Source organism: Hippocampus guttulatus, chromosome 16 (genome assembly GCF_054856545.1).
Source record: "Hippocampus guttulatus isolate MCC_2025c chromosome 16, RoL_Hgut_1.0, whole genome shotgun sequence".
NCBI classification, from domain to species: domain Eukaryota; kingdom Metazoa; phylum Chordata; class Actinopteri; order Syngnathiformes; family Syngnathidae; genus Hippocampus; species Hippocampus guttulatus.
Genome location: NC_141276.1, coordinates 11,107,469 through 11,133,431, shown reverse-complemented (window position 1 = coordinate 11,133,431; position 25,963 = coordinate 11,107,469). Strand labels below are relative to the sequence as shown.

The 25,963-nt window shown below is 43.7% G+C and overlaps 3 protein-coding genes across 4 annotated transcripts; 2 read left to right on the top strand and 1 right to left on the bottom strand.

Moving 5' to 3' along the window:
• Positions 1-811: 811 nt before the first annotated feature.
• LOC147193124 (jupiter microtubule associated homolog 1-like) lies at positions 812-11,350 on the top strand. Its single transcript, XM_086133615.1, has 5 exons — positions 812-1,007; positions 3,950-4,092; positions 9,182-9,336; positions 10,381-10,411; positions 10,796-11,350. The coding sequence occupies exons 1-5, from the start codon at positions 952-954 to the stop codon at positions 10,930-10,932; spliced, it is 522 nt and encodes a 173-aa protein (XP_085989741.1). The 5' UTR covers positions 812-951; the 3' UTR covers positions 10,933-11,350.
• A 3,138-nt stretch (positions 11,351-14,488) lies between these two features.
• LOC147193123 (uncharacterized) lies at positions 14,489-16,242 on the bottom strand. The gene is made up of 2 exons (XM_086133198.1): positions 16,011-16,242; positions 14,489-15,566 (listed from the first exon to the last, which is right to left on the bottom strand). The coding sequence occupies exons 1-2, from the start codon at positions 16,063-16,065 to the stop codon at positions 14,986-14,988; spliced, it is 636 nt and encodes a 211-aa protein (XP_085989324.1). The 5' UTR covers positions 16,066-16,242; the 3' UTR covers positions 14,489-14,985.
• Positions 16,243-16,446: 204 nt separating this feature from the next.
• armc5 (armadillo repeat containing 5) lies at positions 16,447-25,411 on the top strand. Of its 2 annotated transcripts, XM_086133722.1 has the most exons (8): positions 16,447-16,787; positions 16,990-17,326; positions 18,394-18,424; positions 18,534-18,644; positions 19,374-20,253; positions 21,097-21,800; positions 21,962-22,094; positions 23,203-25,411. In XM_086133722.1, the coding sequence occupies exons 1-8, from the start codon at positions 16,717-16,719 to the stop codon at positions 24,464-24,466; spliced, it is 3,531 nt and encodes a 1,176-aa protein (XP_085989848.1). In that variant the 5' UTR covers positions 16,447-16,716; the 3' UTR covers positions 24,467-25,411. The 2 variants fall into 2 exon arrangements, with proteins under 2 accessions (XP_085989848.1, XP_085989847.1); XM_086133721.1 differs by having other exon boundaries at positions 16,447-17,326.
• Positions 25,412-25,963: the final 552 nt, after the last annotated feature.

The following is a 25,963-nucleotide window of genomic DNA, read 5'->3' as shown; positions in this document are numbered from 1 at the left end:
GTAACGTGTCAATTTATAATTGTGGACACAAAACACTGCTGGGTGAAGGCTGACCGTATGGAGGTGTATAAGTCTAATATGTTTTATACTTGATTAAATCATTTAATCAAGTATAAAACATTTAATTTAAATGTAAACTTTCAGGAAGGCATTTTTTAAACTTTATTTACTTCATGTTTGTTAACATATTGAGTAAAACAATAACTCATCCACTGTATATTCAGAATACCTGTTTTACACGACTATCAAAATATTGACACTAAAATTGGGAGTACTGTAGTTATTTTTTTGTCTTTTAGTGTATGTAATTTCAAAGTATACAATTTGTGCTACATAGAAAATTTCATATGAAAAACTGTTTTAAAGAAGTATTCTGTTCAGGGTAAATTTGACCCCTGGGGACGGGGGTGGGGGGGCAACACAATTTGAGAAGGATTTCTTATTAGCGTCTCGAGAAGTCTTAAATTAACCAAACGTGTGTTTTGGGAATGTGGGAGGAAGGCCACAACTGAGATTCGAACCCACAACCTCAAAACTGTGAAGCAGACAGCGTGAATATTCAATCTACTAATTTGACCGCGCAAAACAAAATTGCACCGATCTCAGGAAGCTGTTTGGATATCCTGTATGATAAATTCTATAAATTAGATACTCGTGTCTTTTTTTTTTTTTTTTTGCTTTGGAAGCTGCCACCAACCACAGAGGTGAGTTCCGTGTTTTTCATCAAATGACATATGAGTTATACCAGATTCCGTCCAATCAGAGCCAGACAAATAACAGTGGGCGGAGTCAGGGTTTGCCGTTACGGAAGCTGCTCTTCTCCGTGGACGGACGGCTTCGGGCTTTCCACATAGTCGGGTGGAGTCCACCGCTGTAGATACCCCTTTGGCTGTTGAGTTTTTTTTTCTTCCCCTATTCGTCGCTTCGAATTCACCGAAGTAGCCCTCGACGATGACGACCACCACCACCTTCCAAGGAGTGGAACCTGGTGCCAAAAGCAGTTCCAGGTAAACGGCGGCTTTGAGTCTATTCGGCGGCGGTTAACAAAAGGAGGAGATGCGGCGAACAAAAACGCCTCTTTTTCTTCCCGAGAAGCTAACCCGCTAGCCGCCGTTAGCCTGCTATTGGTGCTGCTGGTTCTGCTTGGTGGGGGATTCTCGTGGCTCGAGCTCAACTGTCGCCCAATCTTGTTAATTAAGTTAATCCGATGCGCCGTTTAGACTTTAGCTGCTCTGCATGGGGTCATTCTGTCTGGGCTTTGTTCAGTAATTAGGTGGATGAGATTAAGAGTGGCAATAACTTGAGAAAAAATGCTAATCATATTCATGTTTTTTTTTTGGGGGGGGGGCGTTTCAAGTAAGTAGGCCGAATAACTTTGTAGCTCCTCTCTAGTCAAACTGCTACAGTATCGTTAAGGCCGAATAACTTTGTAGCTCCTCTCTAGTCAAACTGCTACAGTATCGTTACTCTTATCTTCCTTCTGTAATTGTGGTTTCAATACCTTATAAGAGTTTGACAGTGCTCTGTAAAAAGGAAGAATCTTTTGGTTCTGTAAATGTTGTAGGTCCAGTTCAAACGAAAGACTATTCAATGTGTTTAAAACTTCATTTTGTGAGTAAGCCCCACTGCAGGGCTACTCATCCAAAAGGTATGCAGTCATATCATAGCTGGAAGTCATGAAGCTCGCCTTCTCACCTCCCATTTGGCCCACAAAACAATGCAAAGAAAATGTGCTGCTGCAGTGCAAGGATGAGGAAGGAGGGTATGACTCAGGGAATAGCAGAAATCAGATTTTGAGAAAGGTGACCTGATCTTTTTTTTTTTTTTTTTTTTTTGCTGAGCAAATCTGTGTCAGTCATCAAGCGTTTTGATCTGGCATGTGTAAAAGAGGTGGGGGGTGCTCGGGTGGGGACTTTTGGCTTAGCTAAGCCTCCCAAATCTCTTGCTCTCGCTCCTTTCAAGTCAAATTTACTGCTCATCTCTGTAACCGGTTGGTATGAAGGGCTCCTTCCAGACGCAATCAGGCGACCCTGAATGAGGCTCAGCGCTCACCAGGCCACCAAAATCAAGCGGCTGCCTTATCAGACTTGGTGTTTTTGGTCCCACAAACACTCCATGCTTCCGCACTGGCTGCCCCTCCACCCTAGGCAGCCTCTGTCTGCTAAAGCCATTTCACATTGATGTCATTTGCAGTGTGATTCTAGGGTGGGGTCTGCTGCCAGGCCGCTTAAAGCCTCCCTCTCGCTTTCTCTGTGTCTGTGTGGAAAGCATGAGCTCATCCCATGGCCCGGTAGGTGAGCTCTGCTTTAGCTTTTCCCACGCAAGCCAAGCAGGACAGTCACGGATGCGTAAGAACTGCTTGATAGACAACGCGCATTTGCTGTCTCTCCATATTGGCCAGCAGGGCCTTGGGCAGCTGCTCAGTGTGTCAGCTGGTGGCTTCATTGACTCCCGAGGAGAGACCGAAAAAAAAAAAAGAGGGAGGGGTCCGGTCGCCCTTTTTGTCTTTTGGGTCAACAAGAAAAAAAGCCTTCTTCCTTATTATTGTCTTCCTTTTGTTCAACTTGTGGTGTGAAGATACTTCACTTACCAAGTCTATTCAACCAGTGACATATATAATGTTAACTTTTGACCAGTGTTGACTAATATTAACCCAGAAGAGAGAACATTGGATTCAATGGAGCCATTCAATAATGGAGATAACCGCCCTCGTGTGTCTGTCATTGCAAAAGAATCCAATGGTTGCAGCTTGCCGGAGTCAGGGCAGACATTCTGTGACAGAATGCCTGCCAGCTTAGAGAATCAAAACGTCATAATGTGCAGTGAAACCATGTTTATCGCGGGAGTGGGGTATGTTACAGTCCCACACGGCGTACGTGAAAATCTGCGCTATTAAGACACCAAATCGTCACTGACTACCTTTCAGGAAAAAGAAAGTTAGTGTGAAGTGGGATAGAAAGCTTTAAGAGACAAATTATTCTTATGTCCTCGAGTTGTGACCGGAAAATAAGCAAGGTGACCGATAAGTACAATTTGTGGAAATGAATCGAATCTTAAAGAACTGTTTTTTATAAAAACAAGTCCTACTCCTAAATAATAGCAGCACCTGTAATAGAGGCCTAAGTGCTTTCTACAGTCCGCTATATGAGGAAGTAAGGCACGCATGCCAGTCTGCATCAACACTATACCACAGTGCAGTGCAACTGTGCCACGTGCCTCATCCAGAGCAGATAAGAATTTTCTATCGACATTAAAAAAAAAAAAACATAAATTAAAATAAAATACATCAGACATCATGCTCCCAAGAGATGCCGATTATTAAATGTATTGTGTGCATATCGCTGTACTGTAGACTTGTTTTAAGATAAGAAAACCTTTCTTAGTCTCACAATGGAGACATTCCCAATTCACAGCAGCAAAGTTATGAAAGGAAGAAGTAGAAGAACAAAATATAGGAGCTACTGGAAAGGCAGCCACTGTTAGTTTTGTTCGTCAAAGTTGACTGTACGTGTTGCTCTGACAAGCCAATCAGAGGACGAAATAAATCAAGGACCGGCTTGCTGAAATCCGATCGGTTAACAGTCCCATTGCTAATATAGTTTGAAGGCAAGTGTTCCAGGTCAGCCCTACAGATGAGGAAGCCCCCTTTGCAGATTAGATTGACGTGGCAACATGTAGAGGCTGAAATCTGATTGGGAAAAAAAAAATCTTACGTTCATAAAGTACTGGAAGCATATGTTCCAAAAGGAAGAGAATTGACCGTTGGGAATTGAATTAATACGATGAAGGACAAAATACTCCACCTGTGAAACATTAAAATGTGAAAAACTTTTTGTTGTTTACGATGATACTAATGCAGCGTGTTATACCGGAGACAAATTCCTTGTGTGTTCTACATACTTGGCCAATAAAGATGATTCTGATTCTGATTCTGATTCTGATTCCCCAGGGTACTACGACCGCCAGGCGGTGCCTCCAGCTTCTCCTTCGGCACCGACGAAAACACCACGCCGCAGCGCAAGAACAAGATGGCTTCCAGCATCTTCGCAGAACCCGAGGACCCCCATGCTCATCGGAGGAACAACCCACCCAGTCAGTTCCCTTTTTTTTCCCCCCACAGTCATCCGCTCTCGAATGCGCCGCGCTTTCAAGCCGCGTTGGAAAAGTTACAAACGAACAAGTATCACTCTGGATTTTTCCGTTGGAGTAGTCAGAACATTCCACTGGTCTCTTATACCAGAAGAGCAACTCTGCAGTGCTGGGAGACATGTAATTTGACCTGAGGCTTTTGTTATTGGGGGGTGTGGGAGGGGGGGATTAGATCAGCACTCAATGGAAAGAAATCGGTCCGTTCAAGTTTGGGCCTTGTATAGACATGAGCGAGACTTCAGTGACAAAGGCGACGTCAGCTCCCACGATAGTTAGCGCTTGCCTGTTTGCTTCAAAGAATCCAGGTAAGGCGTTGTCCCGACAAGCTCTCTTGTTTGTGATCTTCAAGCGGGACGCTGTACTTTTCCCCAGTTTGCCAGTGTGCCATAGTACTGAATGTTCTGCAGGGCTTTCACGAGAATTCACCTCATCACATGTTTTCACTCAACTATTTGCAGAAAGGCATGTGAACGGCGGCGCGTCTGTTTTATTTGGTATAGAGGTACATTGACTTAAGGTTTTATTGTATTTGTGTTTTGGACTGTTTGTCCCGGGCTTACGCAATCGTGTGTCACCTACGTTCACTCGTCAGGTAAAAATAGTCCGGATTTTCAGTCTTGACAAAAATACCGCACGTACGAGTCCAGCAGTGGCAGAGAAGAGGCTGGTTTTTACAAGGAGTCACCAACAGTTGAGCACTGAAGAGACTTTTAAGATTTGTGCTCAAGCCCTTTTCAGTCCTCTACATCGGTTGGTAATCCCTTAAAAAAAGCAGACGAGGTGAGGATAGACCAGTAGTAAACAGTCAAACCTTGATTTTCGAATGTCGCTGTTGTCGACCAAATCGGTTTTCAACCAAACTGAGTGCACTTGAATGCACCACTTTACTCCTCTCGCCTTCCTTACACGAGGAAGTGACACTTCCTCTTCAATAAAGATTTTTTTTTTTTTTTAAGCGTGGTTTCGGTTTTCGAACAGCCTTCTGGAACGGATTATGGTCGAAAACCGAGGTATGACTGTACCTCGATTTGTGGGAAAACCCCAAATTGACCATATTTGGACATACGAGGTTTCCGCCCGACAGTGACAATAGCCTTCTTCCTGCTGACATCGTTTGACAAGGGTGAAGGCCAAGTTCAGGCCAACCTTCCTGTACTACTTCCTTTCGGCAGGAACAAGTGGGAGATGTTTATTTGTTTGGAAGGTGTTTGTGTTGGCTTTTCTTCGTGCGTAAATTCCTGTCGGGGTTCACATGGGTTCCATTTTGTTTAAGGACTTGAAGACGAACTTGGCTTTCGAAGAACAGCAAGCAATTGTAGTCTGTTACCTCCAAAGTACAGTGTGTGCGCGACACGGTATGTTTCCAAAATAAACACGCAAACCTGGCGGACTGTGGCGCACAAGAAGACTCCCCCCCCCCCCCCCCCGGCTACGAAGCACTTGAATGTTGGTGGTGATGCACGTAGTAGCTTGTCTTCCGAAGCGGTGTGAGTGACTTGTTTGTTGACGGTTGCTAACTTTAGACCAGCTGTTGGGAGCAGCTGCTCAGCTGAGGCAAATGTCCTCGGGACGCACATTCTCGGCAACCTTCATGAGCTTCAGAAGTGGAGACATCTGGGACATACAGTTGCACTACACACACCAAAAAAAAAAAACTGTGTGATGTTGGGAAGGATGCGCCGATGCCACTTTTTTTTAGACTGAGCACAAGTGTTTATATTTGACTACTTGCCAAGACGGAGTATAAATACTCCATCATGCCATGATGACTTAAAATTGGGATCAAAATGTATTTTCTTATCATGAAATTCATCAGCACAAGACACATGAATACTTTTTTGCAAAACTTGCTCTTCTCTAACGAGGAGCTAAGCAGTTGAAATTTCTTGGTGGAATTGCAATTGGCATTCAAGTCTACATTTTCATGATGCTGTTCTCGTTTTGACAGCTTGCCACCAAGTCGCCGCCTGACAATGAGATCAAGATGTTTTCAGTTGTGCAAAAAGTATTGGACTATTGACCAGTTAAGAAGTTTACGGAAGCTCAAGTTAAGTTCGGTGATTCATATTGGGGGCGGCCCGCAGGTCCAGTGGTTAGCGCGTCAACCTCACAGTGCAGAGGTTCAATTCCAGCTCTGGCCTCCCTGTGGGGAGTTTGCACGTTCTCCCCATGCCTGCGTGGGTTTTCTCCGGGTACTCCAGTTTCCTCCCTCATTCTAAAAACATGCATGGCAGGTTAATGGAACACTCTAAATTGTCCCTATGTGTGCGTGTGAGTGCGGATGGTTTTTCGTCTCTGTGTGCCCTGCGATTGGCTGGCAACTGGTTCAGGATGTCCCCCGCCTCCTGCCCGAAGACAGCTGAGATAGGCTCCAGCAACCCCCCGCGACCCTTGTGAGGATTAAGCGGATCGGAAAATGAATGGATGGATTCATATTGGAATTAACCTTATAGTTCGTAATGCATACGGCCGTTCAAGCTTGTGTAAAAAATTTTTTTTTATGCCCAATTCATTTTTTTAAGTACACTTTCAGGTGTATTCAAGGGGATATCGGCCCAATAAACACACATCACTTGATTGGTAGTTGTTAATAAGTTTAGCTGGGAAAAGTTTCCCCAAACATTTTGAGAGTACTGGATACTTTTCGGCATTATTATTTAGGTTCTACTTACTGTTGCGGTTATCTCTCTTGGGTTGGAATTCAACATAGCAACCAGGGCGTCAACCTTGCTAATTAGTCACATCTAAAGTCAACATGGCAAAGTCAACTGCAAGTCATTTTTGATCGGCTGCTCAAATCGAACCAAGTTGATTCGTCTTGCATGTTCTCATCCAATCGCGAGGCTCCCACTGGCGGCTCTAAAAGGCGGCGTACATTTGAAATAAGAAAATGATGTTTACTCATTCAAGTCTCAAAGGCACAAACCTGTCATATCATCAGCATTTACAGAATTTTATGATGTCGATGTTTTCTCGAAGCTTCAAGCTTGCGGATGATAAACACTTGACCTAATGCACCCAAAGGGGATCTATAAGTTGAAGTCAAAAGACATTGCTGTCATAATGATGCGTTTGGTTTTGTTTTTAATGGATTCATTTCCTCTTCTTCCCATTTGATGTTTGCGTTGCACCTTCCGGAGAATGCCGGTAATGAAGGAACCGTTGTTGTGGAGGGGGCCGACGCTGAAGCTCTTCACTCCATTAACCAGAGTGGCCGGCCACTCCTCTGATTCTTTCACATCCATTGTTCCCAGTGTGACAAAGACACTCTGTGCCGGCTTCCGGGTCGACTGCCCTGGAGCGATTCCGTAGCATTCGCTGAGTCACTGCCGTTTGGGGGTCAATTCTGTATGTATGGCGTATGGACGTCGCGTTTCCATAAATCTTGGGTTTGAGAGAGGGCGTGCAACGGGAGGGAGGAAAAAAATATAATCGAAAACAGAAACTGGCGGCTGTTCAACTGGCTTTCATAAAATATATATTTTTTTTAAAAAACCTCAGCACTACTGTGTACCAACTTTTCTGCATATAGGTTGCCTCACTCGTGGTTTACAGCATCCGGGTGTACAGCATCCGGGTCTGGGGGGGTGACTAATTGCATTAGGCTCCATATTGGAGGACATCTGCTCAAAAGCCTGAATCACCACGGGTCATCTGTCTCAGCTGTTTCCTGTCTAATCTGTGTGTCATGATAGCCAAAAACATACATTTGGATTAAATATAAGACGCTTTGGGTATGATCTACAACAGTTTGTGTATGCCAAAAACGGGCGCAAACCCGATGGCTCCCAAAGAGAAAAAAAAAGAGATGGATCCACTCAGCAGCCGGGTTTACCTAAGGTTGTCGTTTGCCAAATGCAGCACTTCATACTGGGCAGACATGAGGCAAATGGATTACCGTATTGGCCCGAATATAAGACGGTGTTTTTTGCATTGAAATAAAGCTGAAAAAGTGGGGGTCGTCTTATCTTCGGGGTCAAGACATTATACCCATTCACGACGCTAGATGGCGCCAGATATCATTGAAGCGAATGCTGAACTTGACTCTCCAGGCCAAAGTGAACCCCTGTCACGAGGAATAGAAATAAAAATAGCGATAGCACAAAGAAGAAAAAAAATTAAAAATAGCGGTAAGAAGAAAAAGAGAAGAAAATAATAGAAGAGATAACAGAAAATGGAGAAACGTCATGACATCTGGAGAAAAGTGGGTCAAAGATCGGCCAGGTTAACCCGCAGCCGAGGAGAAGTTATGATGTAATTTACATTTCAAAAACCAAAAGCCATTCATTTACTAATGTGATTGCGCTTTAGTTTACATATTTAAATGTTCAGATATTAAGATTTGAATGAGGCAAAATAACATGCTTTTTCTCTCAAATATATTGTTATAATCATTTGTTTCAGATGTACTGTAATTATTTTCTGTATAAAAATTAATTTGGTGTTCAAAAAGTCTTTTTTCAAACTTGAGTTTGAAAAAGGGGGGGTCGTCTTATAATCAGGGCCGTCTTATATTTGGGCCAATACGGTACTTCTCAATGTCTGGTTTGACATCTTTAAATACTGTTTCTGAAAGGCACTTGCAAACTGACAACGCTGCGCGTCGGCATGGCAGCGGTTCTTGTGGTGAGAACAAGAGGCCACGGGCAGAACGGATGTAAACATTTAGTGATAAGCCGGAAACCAAAATTTGTAACATCTCGTCTAGTCAGCAATGCACTTTTGGTACTTCGGGATGATGTTGTCGAAGGGCTTACTTAGAGCCAGTCAAAAGAAGGAGTAATGCCATGTCGCCGATGAATTCTTTTCAACTCTGAATTTCCTTGCGTGTCTGTGAGTCATTTCAGGGCACTGTGACAATTGTCTGGTAGCTTGACGAGCTTGTTTTTTGTTTTATAGATTACCTTTCTGTGTTTGTCTTCTCCGAACACTTCCAATTCCTCAAAAGGGCTTCCTCAAATGTTCCATTGTGAAAACCACCAAAACGCGCATTGGCCTTTTTTGTCTGAAAACTTGCCGGTTCACTTTCCAGGTGCCACTGATGCCGCCCCGGGGACCCTGTGCGGGGAGCCTTCTGCCCCACTGAGACGGTGCCAGCAGCCTATTCTGTTCCCCAAGAACCCTCAGCCAGAGCTCACCACCATCCACAACTCTGGAGCCGCTTTGGTGTGGAACCAAAGACAAGAGGTAACGACACTCGTGACCTGCCGTTGTCTCTCCAAATCAGCGGTGCCACGGATGAGATGTGACAGCTCAGGGAAAACTGCAGCGAGGGAAGGACGGCTCTGTTCTTTGGATAGGATCTAATCCAATTGGCCGTTGGCTTTGAATGTTACAAATGTTAGGGACTGAACCTCAAATAATGGCCCTCCATGTACCAGTTAGTTGCAGGGTGCGCCACCTTGACCCGGGGTGTCAAAATCATTTTCATTTTTTTTCATTCTGGGAATGAGTCCTGCCTCAAATAGGTGACAACCCCACAAAAGTTTTAGAATTGCCTACAGATGACACAAGGTGATAGCAAAGCACTACTTGTGTCTAAATGAAGCTCCCCCAACTCACGTCAGCATACTTCCAGAGCTCCCAACTGTTACAGATTGTCCAAATTTTGCCACGGACTTGGCTGAACGCTACCTTGTTATTTCCGTAACCTTTATTGTTCTGGATATGATAAAAAAAAATAAAAATTAATTAGGGGTCGTGCTACTCAACCAATCAAAGGATGGAAAAATGGTGACATCTTGAGGACCAGTACGCTGGCCCTATGAGGATGAATTGGAAATCTGATTTGTTCAAGAAACGGTCTCGTTCCCAATGTAGTTATGCTACATTGGCCAACACTCTTTATTTTGAAGGTTTTGGGCAGATTACGCTGACATGGCAACAAGGAGAGGCTGAGATCTAATTGGCTAAAAAAAGTACTTAAAAAAACATGTACTGGAAGCACAAGTACTGCTTCTGATTAGGATGAGAACCGAATGAAATCCAAGTTGACTGTCGAAGGCGACCTGTTTGTACTTTTGCCTCTGTTTACGCTTTTTATTCATTTATTTATTTATTTATTTTACACTCCCAATGTTGAAAGGCCATGGCCTCATCTGTCCACAATTATGTGACATGATGACAGGGTGTTGTCCCAAGTCTGGATCAACAGGCCGCAGTTAAATGGGTCACTTTGGTTCAGCCGGCCAAGTTTGCTTTCTTACATGTTTTCTCATGTTTTCATGACAGGAGGAGAATGACCAAGAACAAGCCAACAATGGTGAGTCGCTTGACATTCGCCAGACTTTTCATGTATCAACATTCATCTCTTGGAATGCCAAACGCTAGAGCGCTTGTGGACTTCCCTTTTTTGTGGTTGTTATGGTGGGTTTGTTTTTGTTTTTTTTAAAGGTCAAGTGTCCCCTTAAAGTATAACAATGTTGCTCAATGAGAAGGGCAGCCAGAAGGCAAGAGTAATGATGCATGGCATTTTATTTTCTGCAAATGCTTCCGATTGGTCAAGCATGGTCCTGATGTTTTGATATGATGTGGATTCCGAGAACGGTTTCGGTTCAAAACACAGATGTAAAGTCATAAAGTACAAATAATTCCTTCCTGCGACGGGTGTTTTGGTTGTGACCGCATTGGTCTTCTCTCTTGACAGGGTGTCCCGACAACGGAGAGACAGAGCAGGAGGAGCAGGAGGCGCCACAGCCCTCCACCCCGTCGGGAAGCGCCAACTCTTCCGCCGGCAGCCGAAGAAACCCACCCGGTGGCAAGTCCAGCCTCATCCTGGGTTGAGAGACCTTTCTCCTCTTTGTTTTGTTTTTTCTTTCCTCTTCCATTTGAACACAATTTTTTATTTTTGAAAGATAGCCACCACCCCCCACCCTCTCCCCTGTCACTCTCTTCCTCTCCATCGAGCTGTCACCTCTGCGACGCGTGTCCTCCACACGGTCATGTCCGCCTCATTGCTAACACCAACATAACCTTTTCATCCTTTTTTTTCTATAAAAAAAAAAATGTTGATAAAAGCACTTTACGTATCTCTGTGCCCTCCTTTCCGCTCGTTGGAGCCCATCCCGTGTAGTGCCGGGGGAAGGCAAGACATTTAGCTCGTCTCCATCTTGTTCGTCCATGTTGTAAATGCTGAAAAAAAAAAAAAACAACTGAATTGTTGCGTGAATTTCTAAATACAATAAAGATTGATATGAATTTGCTGGGGCTCTTTTTTATTCCTTCATATTAAATTCCACCTTTAAAAAAAACTGAACATAATTTAGGTATTTAGATGACTGAAATACAAAGTAAAATGTGTACAGTAATAGGATAAGTGGTTCGGAGAATTAATGAATGTTACTTTTTCCAATAAAATTGAAGAAAAAGAAAAAAATGACTAATCGAGTTCACCAAAATTGTTATCAGTTTAAATTGTGAATAAGTCATAACTTTTCTCGATAGTTGTTTTCATCCATAATTTCTATCATTTACAAGAAAAAATGTTGGAATTTAGTTTTAAATCTCGAGATTGTGTATTTTTTTTTAACTTGAATGTAAGTTGTTTTTTTAATGTCATATGAGTCTGGATCTTTTTTGTAGATAAAAAGTTGTAGTTTTTTTAGACTATAATGTTTGATTTATAAAATTTAAAAAGCTCAAAATTTCTTATAAAGCAATCTTGAAAAAAAATGTCCAAGAAAAAAAAAGTTGGAATGTTTTTCTTTATATATATAAAGCTGGATGCTTTCTAGATAGAAAGTTCTCTTTTAAATTTTCTAGATATATTTTCTAGGTAAATCATATTTTTGTTATTTTTGCAAAATTGGTTGTATTTTTCTCTGTTAAAAAGTCAGATGTTCTCTACATAATGTAAAGTTCATTGTCCCTGGGAACTAAAAATGCTTTATTGGATTTAAACTACTAAACAGTGATTGCAAAAATACATTGATAAAAGAGAATGTTTTTGAACTATAGTATACGTATGTATTTGAGGTAATACATTTTATTCTATCGTCATGCTAAAATGTTGGATGAAGCCACAAAAGGTTGCGCTTATCTTTGCGTTCCCATCTTGCGTCCCAAGACGACGACATCCGACAGACTTGTGGACTTCCTTGACCTGATTTATGTGCTGTGTGTGTGTGTGTGTGTGTTTTATTGCGGCGCTGATGTGGTTTGCGCGACATGCAATGAATGTACAGGCCTCTTCAAGGCTTTGCTTTATTTGGAAGCGCTCGTCTTGGCCTCATTCCTTTTGGCATCTTTAGCACCGTCAGGCTAAAGTGGGATCCAGGATACAAATACTTTATTTTAACATCAGATCTTATTAATGCGACTCTTTTTTAAAAATTATTTATCTTTTTTTTTTTTTGCAATCTATATTTGTTGAAAATTGACTTTTCATTTGAGATTTACAAGGTGTGTAAACAATGGTTCCAGAACTGGTGTCGCAAAGGTTTTCCTTTTTAAAGGAATCCACCTGGAGTCCAACGCCTTCTCTGTTTTCATGCGCTCCTAGAAGGATTTTCCTAAAACTCAACTGACACACTGACTTCTCTAATAACGACAAAAAACCCCATAAAATTAAATGATTTCTTTTTCCAGACTCGAAAAGATTCAAAATCGATCTTCAAATCAAGCTTTGAGGCATTTCTCTTTCAGCCTAAAACATTTTAACAGTCAATTTTCCTCCAAATGCCTGACCTAGCTCAGGTAAAAAGTCTGATTGTGTGGCGTGATGTGCTCTAATCCATGACTTTAGATGGCGATCTACCGGGTTGTTAATTTGATGCCGGATAATCTACTTTTAGGGATAAAAGGAAAGAAGCAGATCATCACAGTGGGATGATATCTTTAAAGATAAGACCCTAATCTTTGTTGCAGTTTACCTTTCAGTCTTGGGCTGTATCGCGAATTATTCGATCATACCCGACTAATCACTTTATGGGTAGGGTAGGTCTGGCATTCGTTTGGTGATTAGCATTGTAGCTTTTAGCATTTTGGCGAAAAAAGTGCGATGGCCTGACAAAGGAAAGCTTCTCCACCCACCCCAAAATGGCGCAAAAACATTTTTTTTAGACATGGCTTCGGCCTCACAAAAGCATTAACAGTAACAGGTGAGTTTTGCGGTGAATGGAGGATCGGTTCCGAGATAAACCTGAATATGGAATTTACAAATGTTGAACCATTAAATTGTGGCACTCACCACACATTTGAACAGTGCTACAAAATAGTCAACCCCCCCTGCACAGGTCACTAAAAAGTGGATGGACACGTGATTCCTGACACAGCCATAAAATAAATTGAGCTTTGATATTAACCAACGCTTGCTATCTGAAGACATATTTGGCCAAGTAAGACAGATCTTCTCTCCCTACCTGGAATTACAATTGCAATAGTTGGAACGCGAGGAGGCTGTTTCCAGCCCGAGAGGCATGTGGGGGTCACTCGGGATCAAGAAAGGCACTTCCTGTCCTGGACACATGCCAGGATGTTGGAACCAGGGTGATGATTTTCAGTCAGTTGGAACCTGCATGGAAAGTTTGATGCAGTTTTTTGTGTGCGTGTGTTAAATGAGATTCCTCAAACCCTCCAGAAAGAAACCAGCAGTGTCTTTGTCCGTACGATAAAAATAACAAGTGTGTCGACATAAGTGTAATAGCATACCAGTCTCAGATCTGGCGACATTGCTGCCCCTTGTATACTGCTTTTTTTCGTAAATATCTTTTCTTATTAATCTCATAGCATATCTGTACATTTGCAACTTGTTTGTGCTCATTGTGTCTGACTTGTCTATGTCGGTAAATAAAGCCGATTGACGGATTGATTAAATCCAAACTCTGAGTACTTCTCCCAACTCTGTTTTGCTTGTGTTTTTTGTCCTGCTCAGCAAAACTGAGTGCACTTCTCCAACCGCAAGTCATTTTTCTGAAAAGAGCCAAGCTTCCCCCTGCTCCTTCCCCAAAGGCAGCCACATGCTGACTTATTCGGCTGATCCTGAATAATCAGCCGGCCTGAGTCATATGCATCTTCACACTTTTGTCTGCGTGGTGGCCAGATGTGGTCCTGTGTGTTTGCAAAAGTGCTCACACTCGGTACTTGAGTGCAGACAGTAAAGTCTGCACACTGTAAACTCGGGTAACCTGAAAACTCAGCTCCAGGGACAGTTTGAAAGTATTTGTACTTGATGACTTCCCTCCACTTCCAATCAATACCCTTGTTGAGTCATAACAACACTGACTCAGCAATTTGGCCTTTCACTAAGCGGAAGTCGTAAACAGGATGTGATGATTGCTAAATGGATGGGCAGCTGTGGTTCTTTTTGCTAGACAACCGAGGAAAGGGCACCAGTCCGCTCCCACAGGAAGTAATGTTGCTTTAATTGGTCTCGAAAGAGATGGAAGTTGAAGGGGAAAATGTGGCATGCAGCGCATTTGGTTCCCTGGGCCTTCAAGGCCTTTTTATTGGCAGTTATACTGGTGAAAAACAGCATTCGAATAATGAGTGTTGCCACGGTTACATTGAACAAGTGACGGTTATTTTACTGATCATTTGCTTAACATATAAATGACATCTGGAGTTTATACCAGCTGAATTTGTGGCGAGAGGTGGAGTCTATCGTGGACTGGGCATGTTTAGACAACCCCACCATGCTGTTTAAAATGATGTTGGAAATATTTAATGATTCTAATATCAATAGTGATGTTATATTATGAGAATAAATTTGTCCCTTTTTTAAGTCGTAATACGAAGTATTGTGAGATAAATTCGTTTTTTTTTTAAATGACAAAATAGTCATTTTGTGTGTCATCCTGATATCTACACTATGATATCCACGTTAGTCCATCTGTCCGTTTATCGCCTTTCTTTGTCCTTCTGCGCCAGGCTGGCGATGGCGTGGGCCAGGTTGTTGATGGCCTCAATCTTCCGCTCCTCTAGTGCCTTCTGCTGGGCCCACATGTTCAACTTCCTTTCTTGCAGCTCCATGTACAGCTGCAGGACATCCTGCGGCGGCCTCGGTCCGCACAATGTTGAGGGCACCGCCCGGGGAGGTGACGGCAGAATAGGCGTGAACCTCTTACTGCTAGCCTTTGTCCCGCCCATCTTGGCGCCCTGCCCGGCCTGCACTTCTTGACCCAAAACGTGGTGCATGGCCCCAAAAAACTCCCAGTGAACAGCGGCGTCACCCTGCCTCTTAGCCCGCTCTGCATTCTTCCTGTAGGTTGTGAGCATGTTTCTCCACTTCAGGTCACACTCGTGAGCCTTGACGACCACGTCGGACACTTCCTGTGCCTCCTCCCTCAGGCGGGCATTGACCCTCTCGGCCACCGTCTCCCAAAGTTTCTTCTTCTTACACACGGGCTTCTCAAAAGCCTGGTCCATTTCCAGACGGGTGTTGACCAGGTGCCACGTGGCCTGGAGGGTCCATATGAACTCTAGAAGGGGCAAGAATGTTTAAAATTAGTTTGACTTCCCTCTCCCCAGCCACTTCGTCTCACTCTTCCGGTTGCATCCCAAGGCGTTCCCAGGCCTTCAGCATGTCCTGGGTCTTCCACCAGTGCGACGTGACTGGAACAGCTCAATGGGGAGGCTGTCAGGAGGGATCTTAAACAGATGCCCAGGACACCTCATTGGGAAAAATGTTTAAAAGCTTCTTTCTTATCAGGAGAAATACAATTCTAAATTGGGGTGGGGATCCTGACCAAAACGTATTTTTAATAAATGTGTATTTAATCATTAAAAAAAAAAAGAATCCTTTCAATAATGATTCATTTCCAGTGTTTTTTTTTTTTGCCGACTGCCTACTCATCCATTTATTGTGAGGCCCGCCTCATCCTCATCGATGCCTCGATTAACTCTCAACAACAACAAATACCAACCCGCTTTAGTTTCTTCAGCATCCACCGTAGACACCGCCGCTTCCTTCTCCCCCATTTCCGTCCTTTGTATCACTATTCTTACAGTAATTTCCACATTGTTGCTAAATCATAACCCTTCCGGTGTATGCGATGTGACAATCGCGGAGATTAACAACTTCTCAAATCGTCCTCGCGTTAGACAATCGGTGTTTATGTCAAAATATTTGACGGCTCTGGGAAATGTAGTGTATTTTATCCCACATTAAATGGAATGTAATCGTGTCATGGTCGTCAATAAAACTCCAATCCCAAAAGGCCACGTACCGTATTGTGCTCATACTGTCACTTGGGTTGTAGTTTTCTCGAACGGGAAATGTACAAGACAAAGCGACTCGGCGTCAATTTGGACTACAACTCCCAGCATATATTAAACTGAGTCCTCCTCCAGGCTCCCTGCTTCTTTCCCAGAGCGCCCCTGTTTTCTTGTTGGCTAAAGACGGCGTTAGCGGCTAACACAGGCGATTGCTTTTTGTGTCACACAAACTATTTAGTCGGTTGCGGCACAGCAGCGAGTAATCATAGCTTTGCCGCGTCATTCGGTGTGTAAAAATATGTTACATTGGACAAAAACTCGTCAGGGAGCCGGAAAAACGATTGGCTGGCCTTCGACACGACATAAGCCTGTTTTGCGGGGTGTGGAGGGGAAGCAGCCGGAACTCCATTTCCCATGAGTAACCGTGGCATCAGGTTGTACAAACATTTGTTTCCCCCTTCCGGAACTTGTAATTTTCAGATCGTGTGAGCGCGTTTGTTTTGTTTTTTTAATACTCAATGCATGAAGTCAGGGCATCAATGAAGTTAAAAAGTCAACGAGATGCTTTTAAAAGCATTCAACCAGTGGAATAACGTGCATATAAATAAATTATCAAACAAAAGTTAAAGACTAGTGAGTTGGTAGGCAACTTGTGAAAGGAATCATGACTGCTTTACCCATGCAAAGTGGTCGAAAGCTATCTCGAGCCCCTTCCAGCAGGGAAGGATCTCCATCTGCGCCAGAGTCCTCCTTGACCTGGTGCCTGAGCCACCTGAGCAAGCCCTCACCTGACTCGGGGGCTGACCTGGACAAGAGGTCCAGATTCTCCCAGTGGCGAGCATTGGTTGCCATCCGAACTCGGCACATAAAGGGCGACAAGGCCGGCATCACCCGCTTCCGGAAACAGGGGGGTCTGCGTCCCTTGCTAGACCTGCTCGGCCACCCCAAGTGTTCCAGGAAGACTTTGGACCTGGCCCTCAGCATCCTCGCCAACTGCTGCACTGAGCTGGAGACACGCAAGGAGGTGAGAGAAAGGAAGCACTCACACTGCGATTATTTATACAGTGGCAAGAAAAAAAGTTTGTGAACCCTTTGTTAGGATTTCTATATAAATTGGTCATAAGAATGTGTTCTGAAATAGAGCTGCACAGTATACAGGTACGAAAATACCTACCGTAATCATTAAAAATACGTTTTCAGTACAGTGTTGAGTTATGATGTGTGTGACTCGAGTTTTTCAAGATATGAGCTGTCGTACGGTGATGGTGATGATGATGATATATTTATTTATTTTTGCGCTGACTTGCGAGCAAATGATGTGAGTGCTGTACGGTAGCTGTGGTCTTAACTCACTTCACAACAAGCAGCACTTTGGCAGGTAATCCAAATTTCTTCAACAAAGAGGCTTCAAGCCTTTATTGAACTTTACTGTCAAATGTGTATTTAAAACAGCCATAAACCCAGCCTTAGAAAATTCAGTTTCGCCTAATGCTAACCAACAATGCAAAGCACCAAGGGTTTCCTGTGTGGAGTTTGCATGTAAACTCCTGTGCCTCTGTGGGTTTTCCTTCCACATTAAAATAAATAAATAAATAAAAACATGCATAGTAGGTAAATGGAACACTCTAAATTGTCCCAAGGTGTGACTGTGAGTATGAATGGTTGTTTGTCTGTGTGAGGCCTGCAATTGTCTGCTAGCCAGTTCAGGGTGTACCCTGCCTGCTGCATGAAGACAGCTGGGATAGTCTCCAGCACATCCGCGGCCGTCGTGAGGATAAGCGGCTCGGAAAAGTGACTCTGATAATGTATTAATGGATATTTTTTTAATATAATATTTCTCTTATCTATTTTTATTTTGTATTTCTTCATTGTCTGTACAGTGTCCTTGGGTGGCATGAAAGGCGTTTTTAAATAAAATGAATTATTATTATTATTACGTTTGCTTGTTTTTCATTGAACATGTCATAAAAATGTCACAATGGAGAGTGCCAGTTTATGCAGAAGTACCAGTAATTCCAAAGGGTTCACATTCTTTTTCTTTCAGCCGTATCTTTCTTTCACACATTAAATTTTTATGAATTTCCAACATAGGTTTACAAGCTTGATGGAATAAATATTGTTGGTGAGTTTCCCTTTTAGACATTTTGATGAAATGTTTTTGTGGCGCAAATCAGCGCCAGCGCGTGTACTGTACACACTTGACAGCATCTTGACAAATGTCGTTACCTCAGTGGATGTGATGAAGAGGAACGTGGCCCAGGAGACCATCCAGAACCGAGCTGCGCGGGCTTTGGGGAATCTGGCCATGGACTCGGAGAGCTCGGCGCTCATCCACTTGGCCGGTGAGTCCCTGTGTCCTTTGTAAGTTGCAAGTTAGAAATTGATTTCAGGTTAAGAGTCAATCAAACATGTCAGATATTGCAATAAAAAATCCGCATTGATGCTAGTTTCAATAGCCCGTCCATGGTGTTTTGGAATTGGGTGTTAGCATTAAGCTAGCCCAGTTTCGTAATGATGTGCTTCAATTATGTCGGGTATTTAAAGAAGTTTGAACTTAACTATTAAACTTGTCCGCATAGCAGGATAATCTACAACTAACATGAACAAATTCTTATGGTAGTTTTACAAATGATATTAAAGTTATTTATTTATTTTTGTTATTAAAATTTTTTATCGAATTTTTTTAAACGGTTAGAAAAAAAGGAAAACATGGTCACGTGTTTAAATACATAGAACATCATCAGTTCCGGGCATCAAAATAGGACATACATCACATAAACATCCCGGTGAAACGGGGATGAACACTATACCATATGAGTAGAAAAAATACTGAAATAAAATAAACAAAATATAGATTTATATTTTGTTGAATTAAGAATAAATAAATAAAGTATTTAATAAGGATAAATACATTTTAACTCTGGTCACATTGCTTTTCCTGGCTATGGCTGGCTCACTTGTTGCTGGGTACAATTCGGCCACTCACTGAAATGTAAAATGCTAGATGCAGTTGTCACTCTTTAAAAGTAAGAAATGATTTTGATCGCTACCTTGTCATTTTTCCTGCGCAGGGGGTGTACCTCTCCTTCTCCTGTGCTTGTCTCTGTCTTCCACCCATTCCTCGCCCACCGCCACCCCACCCAATGATCCCTGCCCCAAGCTGGAGTGCGCCCAGTCGGCTTCACGGGCACTCCTCTACCTCTCGGACACGCCGGCGAACCGTCTTTCTCTTCTCACCCAGGGCGCCCTGTCCGCCCTCACCCCCCTCATGGCCCCGGAGTACCCCCAAAGCTTACGACGGGCGGCCCTCAGGACCCTCCACGAGCTCACCCGAGGCTGTGGCCCCGAATGTGCCAGGGAGGTGTCTCGCTCGGGTGTCGCAGCCCAACTGAGCGTCATGGCATCCGGAGAAGCCGGGAAGCCGTATGAAGAGCTGGCGCTGAAGACCCTGGCCAACCTGTGCTCCCAAGGATGCTTGCGTCCCTTGGTGGGCTCCCTGGGGGTCATCCCCAAGTTCACAGCCGAGGCGAAAAAGGAGCCCTACAAGTCAGGAGTCTTCCTCAAGGCGCTGTGCCTGTGCTGCAAGGAGGCGGTTAACCGTGCCAAAGTGAAAGAGAGCGGCGGGCTGGAGGCACTGGTGAGCTTTCTGGCAGCGCACCCGAGTCATCCCCTGGCACGTCTCGTCATCCTGGCGTGCGTGGACTTTGTCTTCGACGAATCGGCCGTGGAACAGCTGCAGGAGTTGGGGCTGGTCCCTCTGCTGGTGGCTCGGCTGGTGGCGCTCACCGCGGGTGAGAAGGCAGACGCGGGTGGCGGCGGCTTGTCAGGGTTGTCTCACGGTGAGCTCCTGTCGCCGTCGTGCTTGGATTCCTTCGACTTTGCGCCTTTCGAGGACTGCAAGAAGGAGGAGGGCGGCAGGGAACAAGGCTCGTCAAGCTTTTTGAGTCTCAGGTACAACAAAGGCAGTTTTTTTAACATTATTTTTTATTTTTATTTTTTCGGTTAATTTTGACTTTTTCTATTTAATAGTTTTTTTAAAAACTAATTTTACTTTAAAATTAAAATGCACTTCCTTGCATTTGGTTTTAAATTATATGTTTTATTAATTAACCATTTTACATGTTTTTAAAAATTGAGAATCATTTTTCAAAGTATTCCACAAAAATTATTTTAAAATTGTGTCATCAATCATTTATATATTAACTCATTCAGTACCAGCCAATTCTAGACCAAGTCTGAAAAGACGTTGAAAAACATCTTTGGGAGTGAATGAGTTAAACATTTATCATGTCTTCATTATCTGTGAAAAAAAATAGTTTTACATTCACATTCAACGTTTATAATGTGTAATTATTTAAGCACAATACAAATAAAATGCAAAATAATTATTTCACGTTGAAACTATTTTACAAGCACATTTAAATAAATGGCTCCGTTAGTTGTCATTAGATTAGTTATGTAATGCACATTTAAAAACTAAATCGATTATCGAAATTCGTATTCAAATAAACTTCGGCATACATGTAATGTGTGGTGATGGGATGCAAGTAAACAAAAATCAATACATTTAACACACACCTAACATTTATGAAGGTATTGGTTGATTTATTATTGTTCAGTTCATTGTAAGTAATAAAGAATAAAAATTAAATTGTTTCAAGTACACATTTTAAAAATGTACTTATTAGAATAGTTACAATTAAAATAATTACCAATACTTTCAAAAATGAAAACTATATGTTTCATTATGATGAAACTATTTACATTTAATTTCTCTGGTGTCATTGCGTCCAGGTCGTGGCTGCTGGCCGAGGGGATGATCTCCTGCGAAGAAGACCTGCTGGACTCCTCAAGCAGCACCGACGGGGACTGGGCGGTGTCGCCCCCTCAAAGCTCCCCAAACCCTGATTGCCTGGCCCCACTGAAAACCTGCTCCCCTCTCAATGCCTCTACCTCCAAGAAAGATGCTCCAAACGCCTCGTCGGCGCTATGGAAAGCCGGCGATCCACCGCCCTGCAGCTCCCCCGCCGTGTCCCCCTCTTTGAAAGCCACCCACCCGGGCTCCCCTTCCAAGTTCTCATCACCGCAAAGAAGGCGGCAGCGGGCATGCTCGGCACTTTCCTCCGCAGCGAAGCTCACCGTGGACGCGCCTCCGTCCGTGCCGCGCCGCTCCGCTTACCAGCACCCGTACCACCCTGAACCCTGGACGCCTGAGTCACCTGTCCTGCTGCTACTGTCGCGCTTCTCCCACGCCGCCGACCCCAGCCCCTTCCTGGTCACCTCAGGCACTGTGCGGGGCCTGCTGTGCTACCTCAGCCAGCACCAGGACCCCAGCAGCCGCTGTTTCCGCCTGCTGTGCCGTCTCACTTGCAACCCCAGCTGCCTCCGGGCGCTCCTGCGCACCGGGGCTGTGGCGCTCATCCACCACCACCTCTGTCAGAGGGACGGCGGGGCCAGGCGGCAGCAAGAACGGGTCGGAGCCAAGGTCAAACAGCTCGGTAAGATGTTGACTTGTCAGCTTGATTTTCAAAGTTTGAAAAATGCTTGTTAGGAGACATGCAAATCAAGAATATGGAGCGATACACTTAAAAGTAGTTGATTTATTTTTGACATATTTTTTAGTTATTCTTCGACTCAAATTATTATTTTTTTTTTTCAGGTGTGACCCTCCTCAACAATCTGCACGTCCAGTGCGAGTCAGCGTTCGGCGCGGGGGTCCTCGCACACGTCATGCTGTCGGGCTCCGAGTCGGATCGAGTGAACTGTGCGCTGTCTCTGCCTTTAATCAGCAGGTGAGTCCTCTTGGAACTTCTAAAAACAGCCGCGACCAGGTCACTTTCAGACGTCCTGAAACTTTGTGTGTCGCTGCTGGATCGCCAGGGAGACAAACACAATAAATGTTTTGTTTTGCTGTCTCTCGGGGGCAGCAATAATGCTCCTGGGTCAGTTTGACGAACTGAATATGTGACTGTAACCGTCTTTGTTGAGAAGCAAAAATGTCATCTGAAAAACAACACTACTTAAACTGACGCACTATACTTTCTTTTAAAAAATATATTTAAATAATATGCCAATACATCAGAACTATAACAGATACAGAATAAAATATGCAAAAGAGTAGAACGGACAAATAATTTGCAATGTCTTCAATTCACGGAATACATTAAATTCAGTTAAAGAATATAAATTAAACTGAATACAATCAAATAATGGTTAAGTAAAATCAAATGTTAGGTGCATCACTACATTTTGTCACAAAATTGAAAATTCTATTTTCAAGTAAGGCCTGGGTTTTATTGATCACAACAGGCCAATATATTTTTCGTTTCTCAGTGAAATGGTAAAAACTGTTAAGTGTCCTGCAGAATAATGTCTTTGCAAACCTTGTCCACTAGAGGGAGCCCTGACTCAATTCAAGCCCTGAAACAATGACGTCGTTTTCCCAGTTCCGGATGGCCGTGAGCAAACACGCCATCATTAAATACAACAATGACGCGTTACATTTTTACGTTACATGTAAGTGCTGCGGAAATTGCTTTTACAGTAGAATCTTCTGATTCTCACTGCTAGCAACAATTGGACATGGAGAGCAGTATATCCAACATGTTCTTAAATTCAAGATAACCAAAATGTTGTAGTGACCATTTTGTATGAAAATTCCCCTCAGTTGAAAAGTTAAACAAATACTAAAAGACAAAGTAGCGTAAAACAATCAAATGTCCTGCCTGTAATTCATATCATTGTACATGTAAAGCCTTAAGGGAGCGGAATTTATTCTATTCGATGAATCGGTGATCAGAATTCTTGTAATATTTTTTTTTTCTAACATCGTTCAACCTTCGAATTAATTATCCTAGTCAGTCAAGATCCCACAGTAATTGTAATATCTTTTTCTGGCAGCAACAAGTTTCTGTTGAGGAAGCTCCTCCTGGACTCCGGCAGCCTCCTCTTGGCCCTGCAGCCTCTTGGTTGCCGTGACGACACGGGCGCCCACACCGCCGATTGTAGACGTCTCCTTTCCACCTGGCCGGACGCCTCGCTCCACTCGCTCTACTTCTCCCTCCTGATTGGTTGCCTGTCTCCACTCATATCCAACATCAAATTGCGACCTGATGCCGGACGCTTGATTAAACTTTGTCAAGCTGACTCAGTGGCTCCACCTCCCGCTAAGAAACCTCGCCAGGCTCACATCTGCACGTACGCCTCATCCGACTTTGACCTCCTGCTGGTTCTGGATGATGGGGCCGAGGTCCCAGCCAACAAAGAGGCCGTCGCCGGGTCGGGCTCAGAGTACTTCAGGGCTTTGCTAAAAGGTGGCTTTGAGGAAGCCAAATCCGGACAAGCCATCCGCATTAAAGACGTGACTGAAGGCATGTTGGTCCCGGTGTTGCACCACCTGCACGGATGCCGGCTGGCAGCATCGAACCAGACGGAGGAGTGCCAGTTTTTGGACTCGTTGATCCTTGAGGGACTGGCTTGCTGCCAGACGGATGAGCCGTCCTTCCCGAAATCTCCGTTAGGCGAGACCATGACGGGAGCGTGCAGATTCCTGGCCACGGAGCTTCAGAGAGAACTGGAGGGGCTTTGCGTGGCTTGTCTCCTGTCTGAAATGACTGCGGCAAGCCCCTCAGGAGGAGACCAAGACACCACCGAGGAGCAGCTGGCCAGCAGGACATCCGAACTGGACCTGACGTGCGTTCAACTGCAAATCGAGACTCTGTTAGAGAAGAGTGTGAAAACAACTTTCTTGAACAAAAGAGAGAGTAAAAACATCCCAGCAAGGAAAGTTGATGCTGTTTGTCAAATTAAAAGTTTGAAACCCTGTGCAGAAAAGGAGGCGTCAGAGTTGAAAAGCTCAGCTCAGCTCTTTAAAGCAGAACTTCCGGACTCCCTCGAACACCTGGAGGAAGAACCAGAAAAATGTACGAGAGGGGTCCCGGCTGCCCTTGTGGCGCAGATGTACTGCTTCGCTCAGCGCCACAATTATCCAGCGCTGCGTCGGGCCTGCCTGACGCTGCTGCTGGGCTGTCGGGAGGCGGTGCGGCGGCCGTGCTTCTCAGGCCGCGAGGCAGCCGTCTGCCTGCGAGAGGCTGCCGGGCAGGCCGACTGCATTGATATGCTCAAGCAGGATCTTCTCAGTCTGGCTGCAGACGTACTAAGCTGAGAACCATTGGAGACCTGTATGCATGTTTTGTTTTGTTTGACTTTCGGGAGACTGCATTCTTTTTTTTTTCACACATGTTCTGGTTGTACCCAAAAATTGACCTGTTCTTTGACTGGCCATTAGTTTGCTTTTGGTGTTTATTGTCTTAGATACAGGCGGGGGGGGGGGGCATTTAAGATCATTGAATGACATGAAAGAAAACATCACAACTGAAAAAATTGAGCTTGGAGCCTCACCTCGCTGTAAATGGCAAAAAATGCACAATTGATGCCTCACTAAAAAGGGTTGTAATTGGCCATAAATGCCACAAGATGGCGGCTAATAGCTGTTGCCAGTGGTTTTGACATAATTTCAAAATGTTTCATTTGAAGATGCGAGACATTGTCTTCTTATTTCTGCTGTCATCAACAGTCGCTGATGTTGCAACTTGAAGATTCTTTGAAATTTTGAGGGAAGGTTTTGGGAATGTGCGGGGAATTTAACGCTACCTCAATCCATCGATGTAATTTCTTTTTGAGATATTAGAAATTTTACTTAATTTTCTTTTGCCATAAGTTAATTGTATGTTCATATTATTATTTAGTATTTGTTGCACCTTAAACAAAACCATAAGTAATGGGCAGTCAACGGTGTCGGTACATTTTACGGGGACACTGTTAATGCATTTTAGCTCATCTCACCGAATCATAATTGGCTATGATCAACAGTACTGTACTGTACTTCCGTTTTGTTTTTGGATCGTCCTTAGTTCATTTTTGGTTGGTTGTTTCTTCAACGAGACATATGTTCTGTCTCAGTTGCCTTTGTTTCAAGCTGTTTTCCTGGAAGTACTGGGACAATCAGGGTCATGTCTTGTTTATTTTGTACATAGAGATCAAATGGAGATTTCACCTGTGCGATATCAACTTCACACCACTGAAATATAAAGATTTACGACACATGCTATCTAGTGTTGCTTGTTTTATGTCCATAGATGTCCAAGGACATGCATTCATTCCTGTGCACGAGTAATTCAATACGAGGGATGCTGATTGGCGAACTATATATAATTAATCATTTCAATTGGCACTGACGCAATGTGACCCGCCTAGTCCCTGTTGAAGGTGCCACCTGCGCTTGGACTGGGAGAATGGTAAAGTCATCACATCAGAAACCAACAAATTTGAAAGATGTATAAAAGAGGCAATTGAATAAGGTGGCGTTGCATATCTGTGCTCTGTGCCATATTCACCTGTCGGAACCAAGTGACTGGCCTCGCCCAAGGTAAGACATTCGCCCTTCAGTAAAAGCACCGTAAAGATTCCGATAGCTCACTTTCGGTGGTTTAGGTAATTCTGGTGGCGCATAAACAATTTGAAAAACTTGTGAAGAATATTACTGTATGTATGGTAACAATGACGTCTCGTAGTGACGCACGAAGCAACTTTCAGACGCTAACCAGGGCTAGTTGCTAATGTTAGCATAGTGTTGTGAACATGAACTACCTATACATTTTTG

What these genes read in the sequence shown, in the direction of transcription:
- LOC147193124 (XM_086133615.1), top strand. Translation starts at nt 952, where the DNA reads ATGACGACCACCACCACCTTCCAAGGAGTGGAACCTGGTGCCAAAAGC. An exon ending in GGTGCCAAAAGCAGTTCCAG is followed by an intron (nt 1,008 to 3,949) that starts GTAAACGGCGGC and finishes CTGATTCCCCAG; the next exon opens with GGTACTACGACCGCCAGGCG. An exon ending in TGTGGAACCAAAGACAAGAG is followed by an intron (nt 9,337 to 10,380) that starts GTAACGACACTC and finishes TTTTCATGACAG; the next exon opens with GAGGAGAATGACCAAGAACA.
- LOC147193123 (XM_086133198.1), bottom strand. Translation starts at nt 16,065, where the DNA reads ATGGGGGAGAAGGAAGCGGCGGTGTCTACGGTGGATGCTGAAGAAACT. An exon ending in TGCTGAAGAAACTAAAGCGG is followed by an intron (nt 15,567 to 16,010) that starts GTTGGTATTTGT and finishes TGCCCCTTCTAG; the next exon opens with AGTTCATATGGACCCTCCAG.
- armc5 (XM_086133722.1), top strand. Translation starts at nt 16,717, where the DNA reads ATGAGTAACCGTGGCATCAGGTTGTACAAACATTTGTTTCCCCCTTCC. An exon ending in ACTTGTAATTTTCAGATCGT is followed by an intron (nt 16,788 to 16,989) that starts GTGAGCGCGTTT and finishes ACCCATGCAAAG; the next exon opens with TGGTCGAAAGCTATCTCGAG. An exon ending in AGCTGGAGACACGCAAGGAG is followed by an intron (nt 17,327 to 18,393) that starts GTGAGAGAAAGG and finishes TTTCCAACATAG; the next exon opens with GTTTACAAGCTTGATGGAAT.